At 39.9% G+C, this 13,598-nt stretch overlaps 2 protein-coding genes across 6 annotated transcripts; one reads left to right on the forward strand and one right to left on the reverse strand.

Annotated features, from left to right (window-relative positions):
* Positions 1-3,630: 3,630 nt before the first annotated feature.
* On the reverse strand, positions 3,631-5,796 carry LOC124836251 (uncharacterized). 2 transcript variants are annotated; one of them, XM_088108326.1, is made up of 3 exons: positions 5,641-5,796; positions 4,011-4,167; positions 3,631-3,888 (listed from the first exon to the last, which is right to left on the reverse strand). In XM_088108326.1, exons 2-3 carry the CDS (start codon positions 4,164-4,166, stop codon positions 3,841-3,843), a joined length of 204 nt encoding a protein of 67 aa, XP_087964452.1. In that variant the 5' UTR covers position 4,167; positions 5,641-5,796; the 3' UTR covers positions 3,631-3,840. The 2 variants fall into 2 exon arrangements, with proteins under 2 accessions (XP_087964452.1, XP_087964451.1); XM_088108325.1 differs by lacking the exon at positions 5,641-5,796 and adding an exon at positions 5,319-5,475.
* Positions 5,797-5,987: 191 nt separating this feature from the next.
* LOC124847300 (proteinaceous RNase P 2-like) lies at positions 5,988-13,225 on the forward strand. 4 transcript variants are annotated; one of them, XR_015784642.1, is made up of 7 exons: positions 5,988-7,035; positions 7,336-7,437; positions 7,577-7,752; positions 8,235-8,355; positions 11,151-11,219; positions 12,125-12,540; positions 12,621-12,743. XR_015784642.1 is itself a non-coding variant. In XM_088108322.1 (6 exons), the coding sequence occupies exons 1-6, from the start codon at positions 6,127-6,129 to the stop codon at positions 12,828-12,830; spliced, it is 1,587 nt and encodes a 528-aa protein (XP_087964448.1). In that variant the 5' UTR covers positions 5,988-6,126; the 3' UTR covers positions 12,831-13,225. The 4 variants fall into 4 exon arrangements, 3 of the variants coding, with proteins under 3 accessions (XP_087964448.1, XP_087964449.1, XP_087964450.1); XM_088108322.1 differs by lacking the exon at positions 12,125-12,540 and having other exon boundaries at positions 12,621-13,225; XM_088108323.1 differs by lacking the exon at positions 12,125-12,540 and having other exon boundaries at positions 5,988-7,008; positions 12,621-13,225.
* The last annotated feature ends 373 nt before the right edge of the window (positions 13,226-13,598 follow it).

A 13,598-nucleotide genomic window follows, 5' to 3' on the forward strand; every position in this document is an offset into this window, starting at 1 on the left:
TGTCGTTCGTTGTAGTCTAAATTAACGAGCGTTGACGAGCGGGAGATCTGTAGTGGAAGAAAGTGTTTGAGTGTCTGTGGACGTTCGGTCATTTTCTAGGTAAGGGAAGCTTATTTAATTTAACTGGTTTGATGTATGCTATTTGCACGTTCGTTATTTTACTGCATGAAAGTAATGCATGATTTATGATATGTATGAATCGTATGAACGTTCGTTATTTTTACTGGATGGGTATAATGTATGATGTTACTGTGAGATACATGGACGTTCGTTGATGTGATGTATGAAATTACATGAATTTTGATGTTATGGTCGTATGAAATGTAGAAGTAAATTTTGATATGAACGAATGGAAATTCATGAGATTTGAATGAGAAATGAACTGAAAATGAACTTCCCTTGATAGTATTGCACTCGTTGCTGAACGGTCATTGACCGTTCGGTTTTCTTTGAAAACATAATAGAAATGGGATTCTGTCATCTGGGTAGAATCCTGGTCGAGAACGAGCGTCTGCTTATAAAAGTACTTTGCTTGAGCGTTCGGCCAAGCACTGTTGTATCTGGTATTTTTGATAAACTTCCTTCTTTTGTAATTGTATATGTATATATATGTAACAGTATACCTTTCCATTCGTAATTACTTCTTTAAAAGTCCCTTAGTATATTTACCAATTCTGTTACTTAAGTTATTAAACGTTCGGTCTCACATATGACGTTCGTACATAGGAGTGTTCGGTCTTATACCGGACGCTCGTCCTAATTGGTGTTCAGTCTTATACTGAACGCTCGTTCTGTTTGGTGTTCGGTTCATAATGAGCGCTCGATCAAAATGGTGTTCAGTCTAATACCGAACGCTCGCTCAAATTGGAACTCGGTATGAACTGAGCGTTCGTCCTTTACGGTGCTCGGTTTTATACGGAGCGCTCGTCCTAAGGGGTGCTCGGTTTGTATTGAGCGCTCGTCCTAGTGGTGCTCGGTCTTATACTGAGCGCTCGTATTCTTTCTCGTAAATTAGTCTTTTAAAATAGCGTACGTCCACTTCAGATTTGCTACGTTCGGTCATTGACTGGAAGTAGATTTCAATATGAGAAGTTTTATAAAAACGTTTCCTTGATGTGTTCGGCCTAGGGCCTCTACCTTTAAATTATTCCCGGAATATTCACGAGCGTCAGTTCCTTAAACTGAATCTCAAGGTAAATAGCGTTCGTTCTATGAACAGTATATTGTTCAACTATTCCCGTACGTAAATTGAAATTCTGACGTTCGTACACCGATTCTTAACGAGCGTCCTTTTGGTCCAGTCTGCATGGTTCGTCCTCGTTTTCTTGGCAAGTGTAGAACGTACCGTTTTTGATGGTCATCCTATTAATTATGAAAACGGTTGTGGAATGATGAAAAATAACTGATGAATGTTATTTGAGATGAAAAGAATATTATGGATTTGAACGAGCGTTCCGGGTTGGAACGACTCCTGATTGAGAGTTTGAGAATTTGTGAAGTATGACTGTGGGAAGTTAATGCTGGCTGTTCGATCCTGATATTCCGTGAGTGTTCGTCCTCACATAGAGGGGGCACGTCATGCGTGGGAATGGCAGGAGGTCCCCGTCACATAACTGTAATTTGGACAGAACCGTCACATAACTGTAATTTGGACGGAACGGACTAACCTCGGGTGGCAGCTGATGAGAGTGCTAGTTACCACACCACCCGAGTGCGTGAACGCCTGTAACTACGCAGATTCATACAGTCCGGACGGTCAATCGTGTGTTGAGTATTATGAGATGCGTGCGTTGATATGTATGTTTGTGATTAACTGTATACATGATTTATATGTTGTTGCATCAGTTAAATTACATAAGCTTACCCTTGCGTTTTTCCTTGTGTTGTCTCGTTTTGTACGTCCGTCTTGTCATTGCAATGATCATCCGTGTGGATGTGAACAGAAGGAGGCGAGCGTTTGGAAGAGGCGCTGAACGAAGAGAACTTGGTTGAAGTCGAAGTGAAGACTGAGCAGTGAGACGCTCGGCCAGTAGTATAGGTGCTTATTAGAGTGGTCGTTCGACCCATTCATTAGTTCCCTTTGAGTTTTAGACCGTTCGGTATTTTCATGTGTAAACCGTTCGGTCAGGTTTCATGTACGTTCGACTTTAAATTGTAACTCTTATTTAAGGACGTGCGGCTTTACGCATTCGTTTCTTTAAAGTTGTAATACAGTACTCAAGGACGTTCGTCCTTGAGCGTTCGTTCGTTCGGTTTTTATTTTTAGTTGGAAAACTGTTTTGGATTATTATTAAAAGTGATTTTCTAATTATATGGTTTATGACTGTATTTTTGGGATGTCACAACAAGCGAGAAAGTAATTGGATGAAAAGACAAAACCATCTCTCTTTGCACAGAAAATTTAAAATTTGTTCATGGTACATTCCTTTACCCTTACTGCAGAGAAAGAAATCCTTTACCTGTGATAAAAATGCTTTCCACACATACTTCAGTTTTTTGTCCCAAAGATTTGTCTGAAATTTATTATGTGAAACAAATGATTCCTTCTCAGTTCTGTCTACTTAAATTTTGCAGGCTTCAAGTCAATCCAACTCTGTCAAGCGTGGTGTATACATTCAAAGATCTGCAAACTTTCTGCTGACTTATTGGAGGCATATGAATGTTATATGCCCCACAGTCCACCCACCAAAAAATTAGTCTCCAGCTTAGTTGTTAGTTGCTGTGCTCTTGTTTTTGGGTTTTGACCGTCCATGAACTTCTTAGTATCTGAATTTCGATCAGCAGCGTTGAATATCTGAGCTCTATAACTGCTGCGACTTAGAGAGCAGTACCTACTGGCTGTGGTACGTCATGTCGAGCTTTGAATTGCATAGGCCCACCGTATCACATTTCCACTGAATCTATCCTACAAAAGATTTTTGCTTTGCCTGCTCATAATAAGAATTTGTTTGCTGCTTGTGTAATACTCTTTTGGTACGTGATCAAACAAAACCTCGAGGAAGACAAAGTACGCGCAGGACTTGCAGCCACATATTTTCAACTAAGGGGCAAATCTGTGCTTACATTCACGCACTTGACAAAATATGCTCTGATCACTGTTAAGCAGATTGCTTCCTTCTTCAATGACAAAGTTGCCGCTTAACAGCGTGTTTGGACCGAGAAAAATTGCCTTTAGTGTTTTGTGCTTCCGATTTAGGCAGAGAACACTCGCACCCAACCACATCATACAAACTCAGAATCTTGAAAGTATTGAATCAAGATTCTAATGATAACGTGTTTTATTTTCAGTTAGACTTTTCTAAATCATGGTACGGGAAAAAACTACGACATGTTCTTTTACCCAAACCATGGTTGGGGTTAGAGACCTCTCCAATATAAAACCAAATATGCATTATAAATACAAATTCTATGGAGTTCCAATCCGCACTTGGTTTCCACCTTAAGACCATTTCACAGGTTCCTGCCACCACCTATAGCTTAAGGGCAACTACTCACCAAGTAATTCCACTGGACGACACACCATAAAGAAAAAACTGAAATGCATAACGACCGATGAGGAAAGCCGTTGAGCTTGTCTAACGCATGCAAAAGAAGGGGCAAAGCATAAACCAGAATCTAATGCCAGCAGTCTGAGCCAATTCACCCAATTTGATTTTATAAAACATACAATGAACAACTTTCGTTATAAAGTTATAAACCCCAATGGCAGTCAAAATCTGCAACTAAGAAATTTTATTAAGAGAACAAACATAAATGCAAGGGTAACCAGTGGTCCATATTAAGGAGGCTATGGTTGTTTTGTGTCGCAAATAGCCACCTCCTCAATTCGAAATTCCCAGGTCATTCTTTCTTTCCAATTCCATGCGACATATTATAGATCCCTCGTCCCTGAACAAAATGCATAACACAGTGTCGATATAACATGATTCCAAGAAAATGGAGAATTGGAGATATACTGATAACGAAGTCAACAGAGACAAGTAAAAAGACCATATTACAATTAAACTTACAATCAGATAAAGTGATGATGCAGCCAAAGCCAGAGGTATGGCCACAGATGTAACCTTATCCATGGGTCCCTTCAAGTAGGTATGCTTGGGAATATTCTGGAAATATTTTTGCTTCTCAAAAAGCTTTTCACGTGGTCTAAATGGTGCTTCCGACATCCTGCATACCAAAGCCAAGGATTATCTCATTTTTTCCCAACTATCTAAAATAGGAAGAAAACATAGCATGAAATGAATTGAAACAAAACAGGACTTGAAGGATGCTCTCCCCCGCTTTTGTCACCATCACAAACATACCAGATAGAGAGAAGTACTTGAAGCTTTACCTAGTTCCAACTTAGGCATCGAACGAAGCAGGAGAGAAACAAAAGATAAAAAGGGAACAACGCGATAAATATATAACTGAAGCACCATACTACCAAAAACTAGAATATCAAATAAAGTGGGGATTTTCAGGTGAACAAGAAGATACAAAAGCTATATAGCCAAACTCCAGTGCAGACAATTTTCAGTTTCATCAGATAATATCTAAGATGTTACATTAGAAACAGCTCTACATATACACTGAAACAGCTTTCCAAACTCCAGTGAGTAACAAACTATATCTTGCTACATTCTCCTCACCACTCCAAAGTCTCTTGACCAAGTACCATTGTATACTATAAATTGTAGCAGGTGCAACTGTTCATGCTTGTAGACCAAGCACACTGCCCCGTATTTTCGTAAATTGAATGAATTGATCATTCAAAAAATGCAAATATGAGGTTATGGATGTGCAGGAGAAGTGACTGGGGTAAAGGTGGTTATAATTATAAACTATTCGTCAATTATTCGAGCAAATATCATTATATACGTGCCAAAAGAACATTACAGAATTGACATCACCAAATGCTTGCCACTACTGCTTGGGAACAAAGGTATGCCTAACCCTAATGTTATTTTGCACAACTTGAACTTCTTCACAGTTTCATAATTCAACAGAACACTAAATAAATAATCCCCCACACACGTAACAGATGAAAAACAAAATTGAAGCATCAATTCGACTAACAACCACAAAACAGGGAAAACAACAAAATATCCGGATTTAATTGAGAAGACAAAATCGAATACAGAAACAGATTGAACAATGATAAAAACCAGATTCGTGGATAAGGCACACTGTTTGAATATGATCAAAACAGAAGAATTTGGCAAAATTGATTTAACTAGAATAAAATAACAAAAAACAAATGGAAGACGAGATCTGGGAGAAGAGCGAGGCTAAATCGTGGAGTGAGTGAGGAATAGCGTGGGGCTTTACGAGCTTACTTGGAATAGAGGCGATAGGTTTCTCTAAAGATTGTGAGATTTGCGACGAAGAAGAATGAGGAACCAGCTCTGTGATAATCTAGAGAAACCGATCGCCTCTATTCGTGAGCCAAAACGGATGTGGGATATCCGATTGGCCTTCAACGGATATCCGATTGGCCTTCAACGGATATCCCACATCCGTCGACGGAAGTCGGACATCCGTCGAAGGCAAACGGATGTCCCACATCCGTTTTGGCCTTTCGTGGACACTGTTCAGACGCGCAATAACCAGTCAAGCAGAGAAACAGAAAGCACCGAGAATGGTGAACGGAGAACCAACCTGGACGCCGCAGATCGACGATCCTCCACGCCAGATGAACGGCCTCCTCCGCACCAACTGCTGCTCCACACCAAACGGTCGTCTAAGGAAAATTAAAAAGAAAGAAATAGAGGAAGAGAACTGAAACGGAGAGGTTGCAGACGGAAGAGAGAGAGGTTGCAAACGGAAGAGAGATTGTTAAACGGAAATGGAAGATGGAATGGTAGGTGCAGGGAAATAGGAAAAGTAGATTTAAATAAATTAAAATATCAAAATAGTAAAAGTAAAAATTTTTAATTTGAGGATATAATTAGAATTAAAGAAAATTGGGGAGGTGGAGGGAGAAAGTTGTGGTGGTGGAGGGTTTTAAACTAAACCCTGCAACTGTAAATAGAAAATTGGCATCTCTTTGGAACGAACGAACCCAAGAAAAAACCGCCATTTAGGGTTTTAAACTAAACCCTGCAACTGTTAATCCTTAGACCAATTTCTCAGTCTTGCGCTTCGATGGAGAATCCAAAGAAGAAGAAGAAAACCAGTCAAAATCCTGAGGCAAAGTTCCAATTTGAGCTCAACTCATGTTCCAAGGCTAAGGACCTGCGAGGCGCCATATCCCTCTATGACGACGCCGTTTTGAACAATACGCGCCTCAACCAACACCACTTCAATGCCCTCCTCTACCTCTGCTCCAACTCCGTCGCCGACGACTTGCTCAAAACCACCGCACTCGATTACGGTTTCCGCGCCTTCCGCCACATGTCCTCTCTCGGCGTCGTTCCCAATGAGGCCTCCGTCACTGCCGTTGCGCGCCTCGCTGCGGCCAAGGGTGACGCCGATTATGCCTTCGAGTTGGTGAAGGGCATGGGCAAGTACAACAACGCTACCCCGAGGCTGCGAACCTACGATCCTGCGTTGTTCTGTTTCTGTGAAATGCTAGACGCGGATAAGGCCTACGAGGTGGAGGAGCACATGAATGGCGTTGGGGTGAGTTTGGAGGAGGCGGAACTCGCCGCGCTTTTGAAGGTGAGTGCGCGGAGTGGTAGAGCGGACAAGGTGTATGAGTATTTGCATAAGCTTAGAAGCTGTGTGAGGTGTGTTAGTGAGTCCACTGCGGTGGTTGTTGAGGAGTGGTTTTGTGGTGCCAAGGCCTCTGAGGTTGGTGAGGTGGAATTTGATGTGGGGCAGGTCAAAGAGGGGGTTTTGCGGAATGGGGGAGGGTGGCATGGTCAGGGATGGATTGGTAAAGGGGATTGGGCCGTCAACAGAACGAGTGTTGGTGCCGATGGACATTGTTGTTGTTGTGGGGAGCAATTGGTTTGTGTTGATATTGATGATTCGGAGACGGAGAAGTTTGCAGGGTCTGTTGCTGGCTTGGCCTTGGAACGAGAGGTCAAGACCAATTTTAGTGAATTTCAGGTGTTGTTGATATCTCCATTCATTGCAATGCAACACAATTTTAAATGACATGAATGATGATATATTATTGTTAGAGTTTAGTTTCTGTGCTAGGTAGGTATCAATCAGGAATCTTGATAGGTATGACTTTTTAGGGGTGTTATTGTTAAAGTCAACAAACTTAATATGCATGACAATTTGTGATTGGATTACTTTCGTATACAAACCCTTCGCAATATTGCTGCATCCATTATTTACTCTTGATATTGTTAGTCTAGCTATAATAGCTTGGTTTTGATACTTCTGGTTGATCCCTTACAGGCCTGGCTTGAAAAGCATGACTCTTATGAAGCTATAGTGGATGGAGCAAATGTTGGGCTCTACAAACAAAATTTTGCTGATGGTGGATTTAGCATTTCTCAGGTTGTATTCCTAAGTTATAGAGTTCCTTTAATTTTACTGTCTGAACAAGTTATGTATGTTTATTGCTCTTGCCTGATAATTTTGCTTGATTGCTTTTGCAGCTAATTGTGTTTGTTTTGTTGATTTTGTAATAGTGCAGCTTGATTGTGTTGTAAAAGAACTTTACAATCAGAGTGGGAATAAATGGCCGCTCGTTGTGCTGCACAATAAGCGCCTAAGAGGGCTAATGGAAAATCCTTCCAGCAGGAAACTGGTGGAGGAGTGGATGAATAATGGTGCACTGTATACAACTCCTAATGGGTCCAATGATGATTGGTAAATTTCCAAATAAATGTCCTAAACATTGCATTTGCTTTTCACTGTTAATCTTTGGACAACCATATCGTTTCTTGTTCTGTTTGACTCTTTATTTAAAACTTGAATTTATCATGTTATCTATGCAATATGTATAATCTTGTGTGGGACTTAATTCACATTCGATGTCCCGTATATGATATGTTTCTGCATTAGACAGCTGAAGCTCTTGGTAAAACCAAAGTGGACGTAGACTTGAATAACTGAGAAGGTCTAAATGAAAGCTAAACTTTTTAAGTACTAAAATGTAAACGATTTTAACTTTTGGAGGTTCAAATATTTAATAGTTAATTTAGTCAAAATTCTTTGTTGTGTTTTTCATGAATATGTTATAACATTTTTATTTTCTGTTTGGCACTGATTCATATGTATTTTTAAAATTTAGTTTCAATCTGTTAAGTTTAATAACCCATTTACTTATATATTAATCTTTTGGGTTGCAGGTATTGGCTCTTTGCCGCAGTAAAACTTAGGTGTTTGCTTGTGACAAATGATGAAATGCGAGATCACATATTTGAACTCATAGGAAGTAACTTTTTTAACCAGTGGAAAGAAAGACATCAGGTAAGTTATTCATTTTTCTGGCTTTACTTACTTTAGCAATATACGAGTGAGTTGTTGCCTATTCACAATTTAAAATGGGTCTTCTATGGGATCTTTTTCCCTATAAATTTAATTTAAAATTTTATTATATCTGTGTCATGTTTGGGCACTTTTCTAAAATTGATTACTCCTAAGGTTAGTTCAGGAGATTTTTCATTTGGATATTGTTAGGACCTGGCGAGTTTACGAGAGAAGAAGATATAGGAGGGAGAGAGGAGGGGACCGTACGGAAGAAGACAATGGCCGAACGGTTGAAAGGGAGGAGCTTGATGGCCGAACGACAAGGGGAAGAGAAAGAGAGCTGAGCGAGCGGGGCGAGGACGAGCGTCCTGAGCGAGTGGAAGCAACGAGGGCTGAACGAGCGGAGCAAGGACGAGCGGCCTGAGCGAGGGGAAATAACAACGAGCGTCGAACTGACAACAGTAGGATATTATAGAAGGAAATATAATAAATAAGGATAGAGAAATATTCTTACCAGATAATTATAATAAATACGCATAAATATAATAAATAAGGATAGATATATTCTTACCAGATAATTATAATAAATAGGCATAATGGCTATTATTCTCGACCCTTTTGGGAAGGAGTAATTAGTATTAATATAGGAGGAACCTAGGGTGGACGATATGTTTTTGATGATTATTGTTTGAAAGGGAGGTTATGCTCTCAAGTGACTGACGGAGATCCTGCTCCCAGTTATTGTTTAATTCGTGATCCAGTATTCTTATTTAATAAAAGAGGTGCATTCAGCTATTTTTTCATTGTCCATTGCCTGTGAGAGTGTGTGAAGAGAGCGTTCTAGTTACGTCCCATACTCAGGCACGTAACAGATATTATGTTTTGTGTTAATTAAATTTTATTGTACCTGTTTTATGTGGGATTGGGATTTTTCCGGGAGAGTCTTAACTTTCTGGCAAGTGTACCAAATCGTTCTAAGTAATAAACCGGTAAGACCGGATATCGTTTCCCAAGAGACTCGTGTAACACTTTACAATCGTATAATAATTTAACTCACTTAGACTAAGAATAATCTCTTTTTAATGTGACTTAAGTACAATAAAATTCCAATTCAAATATACATGATAAAATGAATTTCTTAGAGACTAGAAGATTGAAAGTGGTTAATGGATGATGAAACAATATGGATTTGAGATGTTGGAGAATGATTGTAATTACTACGCTATCATGCAAATGCAAATTACTACTTCTTCACTTAATTGCTTTTGTCAACCTTCCTATTATACTCAGACCCAATTCCTTGGTAGAAAGAGCCTAGATTCACTTTTGCAGTTCCAATCCCTTGGTAACCTAGAAAGTTCATCTGCATTACAATTAGAGATTCAAGACAACTACAGGATCAAGCTCTATCCCTAGATACAATCTCCTATAGGTGTTAATTCCATTTCAAGATCCACACAATATTTCCCAATATCAAGCAGATCTAAGATTCATGCTATGGTTGATCAAGTCACAACAAGCTTTAAGAGAAGGAAATTAAACACTCACAATCAAATGAAAGAAGCTTAAATTCATTAAACTCAAGTGCATTTACATGAAAGTTTCGTAATTACATCATATTCCCCAACAAATTGAAATTAGTTCTCCATAGTCATGGAGAACTTGAGCTTACAATGGAGGAAAATGGAAGAATGGGGATCCAAGGAGGAAGAATGGAGAGTTCCCACTACCCAAAACCAGCTCCCTGAGGTCCAAAAATGGTGTTCCAAGCTTCAGCCGCCAAGAAGATCGCACCCTCAGTTTCAGAATGCTTTAAATAGGTCCAGGGTTCCAGGTCAGCAAAAGTCGCGCCCGGGCGCGAGCCTCTCTGGAAAAGTTGCGCCCGGGCGTGAAACTCTCTAGGAAAACAGCATCCACTAAGCGTGGACGAGCGTCCACTGAGCGCCTCTCTGGACGAGCGTCCTCTTAGCTCACTGGACGAGCGTCCACTGCGCGTCCTCACTGGACGAGCGTCCACTGCGCGTCTTCGCTGAACGTCTTCTCTGGACGAGCGTCCACTGAACGTATTTGCTGGACGAGCGTCCACTTCTCGCTGGGCGAGCGTTCTCTCGTGCGTTCATAGGGCGAGCGTCCTCTTCTCGCTGGACGAGCGTCCTCTAGTGCGTCCACAATGGACGAGCGTTCGTTCTCCTGGACGAGCGTCCTCTCGTGCGTCCGCACTGCGACGAGCGTTCGTGCGTTGGGCTACGAGCGTCCCGGGCGCCCCATTTATCACGCCCGGGCGCGAGACTCGCTGTAAAGTCGCGCCCGGCGCCCCATTGTCACGCCCGGGCGCGAGACTCTCTGTAAAGTCGCGCCCGGCTCCCCATTTGTCATGCCCGGGCGCGAAACTCTCTGGAAAGTCGCACCCGGCGCCCCTTTGTCACGCCCAGGCGCGAGGTGCCTTCCTTACTCCTTTAGCCTCCTGCTTTTGCATCTTTTCCTTGGTTCCCACTCTTAGTAGTTAAGTACTTCTCCAATACACGCAAATTGCCTACAAATTTGAGGAATTAATGATGAAAACTTACCGTTATCAGAGGGGTGTGTAGTTTTTGTGAAAAAAAGGTGATGCATAATTTTTAATTGTTTGTTATTCCCTTTAGGACATTTTCCTATGTTTGACATAGGAGTAGTTGATTTTGTTTCGAGCTGTTAAGGTTCTTCTGCGTATAGTTCAACATGTGATATGTAGGTTATTCAAGATTTATATGGCTTACCCTTCTTTTTCTTTACTAGTTATCTTGTTTTCTTTACAGGTTCACTACACTTTTATGAAAGGAAACCTAAAGCTTCAGATGCCTCCATCATATTCATTGGTTATCCAGGTAATGTTGGAGTGGCCACTCTACTACTGTTCCTTCTGGGATGCGCTTGCATTTTGTTCTGTGTGACAACTTAGTAGTTTTGATCTTTTGGTATTCGAGGGGAGATGGTAGGAAGTTAGGACTTAGGGACCCAAGATTGAGGACTGAGGGTAAAGGGATTCTATTGTGTTCTGTCAGTGTAAGCTTCAAAACATAAACGAATCACAGACGAAGGAAAAAACATAAGTGTAAAAGGGGCTGCTTTACTTTTCTGTAGCACAGCTCCTGCAGAGAATACACCTATACTGCAATGCCCTCTGCTTTAGATGAAGAAGAGAATAACCAAAACCCACCTCTCTCATTTAGCAAACTTCCCCTAAATAATTAATTTAATTCCTCTATACCTTCTGAACGGGACTCAATAACTAGTTCCTAGTGCCACCTCAATCATTTTCATTGGTGTTTGTGTATATCTTCCTACTATTTGGCCTGAGACAATTATTCTGGTTATTAACAAGAGATTTGTATTGTCATTTAATAAAGTGATGATTCAGTATATTCTTTTTAAACTTTTTTTTACCTCTAATGTTCATGAAGTTGTGCAAGCAACTTTGATCTCTGTCCTTCAGGGATCAGAGTGAGATCCTTTGTGTGATGACAATTGTATGTCTCCTACAATTGGTGTGGATGCAGATAAGTTATTCTTAATTAGTTTGATCTCCAAAATATCGGCATTTGTGCAAATAGTAATGCTTAATATATATTTTGTTTGCATTTTTGTTTGTTCATTTCTTAAGCATGGTATGTTTTCATTGTATTTATTGTTGATAAGCAGAGGGGTAACACTGGAATATACTTGCAAATGTTTGGTGAAATGGTGCTTGCTCTGACATCTGAGCAAGATATACTCACGATTTATTTACTAGGGTATGGCTTAACTACATATGCTTCGGATACCCTTTCCATCTACCAAGGAATATAAAGATGCCTGAGCAGGAGCAGTAAACAAACCTACGGCGCAAAGATACCTTGGATGCTCTTTCTATCTACCCAATTGGCCAATGTGTGTGGGATGTGACACCCTTCCAAACCCATAGGAATTTCAAGATGCCTGAGCACGATTTTTCTACCCTTTTTTTATTATCAATTGCTTGTTTTTATCTCTTAATTAGTTTCATATTACAAAAATAGCGTAGAAATCGGTGAAGTTGTATGTTTGGAAATTGAAGTTGGATATCTGATGATTATTAGTGAAACATTGTATAAGAGCATTGAGATTATTCACGTGGCATCTAAGCTGAGCTTGCAAACATAAAAATCCTAACTACTTCAGCATCCAAATGTTTGTATAGCATGCCTCGTCAAATTCAGAACTTTGTTTCTTGACTACTGTTTCTAAATGCTGTTCTTGAAATGTTTCAGGAATCGGAAAAAGGTTATTGGCATGTGCCGCTAGCACCGGGCACTAGCAGTGAGTCTTCGATATGTTGGCTCTGCATTACCCGGCCAAGTGGTCATGATGCTGTCGCTACTGTTTCCAATGGTGTAAGTAGCTGCTTCGATTCCCAAGTCGATGAAAACAATGCCACTTCCATCAGTGGTAAAAGAAAAGAGAGGTCTCCTCCTTCATGATAAATCTTTCCGCGGGCTTGCCGTTAGTTTGACTTGTCCTTTAACTGCTTTGGGTATAATGGTGGCAATATAAACGGCAGCAAACTGTGTCGTGGTTATTGAGCTTCTGCAAATGATTTGAAGCTAATATTGAAAAGGTATATTTTCAACCCTACACCAGTGGAATCTCAAAATCCATTAGTTACTGTTTAATCTCATTGTTGTAAGTATCTAAAGTGGTGCGGGGTTTCAGTCATGGTTCCTAAGAGTTGGTTAGTTAGTGCATACTGAATGAATGAAACATCATCAACTAGTCCAAATATGAAGTTGGTTTCTTTGTTCAAGAACTAAACGTTCAACAATTATACTTTAATTTTTTAATACTAAATGATGATTACTAACTTAACTAGCATCAATTAATTTTCTTTTACTATTATATGACATTTTGCCATAGTAATTGTAAAGAAAATTACTTCAATTGGTAGCAAAATTGTGGATAAGGACTATTTCAGAACCTACGGAATGTCGTACATGTTTTTATGGGAACATTGGTACGATCATTCAATTTAGAAGATTTTTTCCCCATGTCCTACAAAATATAATATGAATACACACTCAAATTGTTGAATACTATTGGTAGTTACGTTTTCAAAATTGAAAAAGATAAAAATGAAAATTTTAAATTAATATTGAAAACGTAAATATAATTAAATAACATAATATGGTGTTGTTTTTCTAAGTTAGTGAATGAGGCATGTCTTTAATTTAAATTTGTCCACCTTACCATGT

The sequence above is a fragment of the Vigna umbellata genome, chromosome 3 (assembly GCF_029865625.1).
Source record: "Vigna umbellata cultivar VRB3 chromosome 3, Vumbellata_1.0, whole genome shotgun sequence".
Lineage (NCBI taxonomy): Eukaryota > Viridiplantae > Streptophyta > Magnoliopsida > Fabales > Fabaceae > Vigna > Vigna umbellata.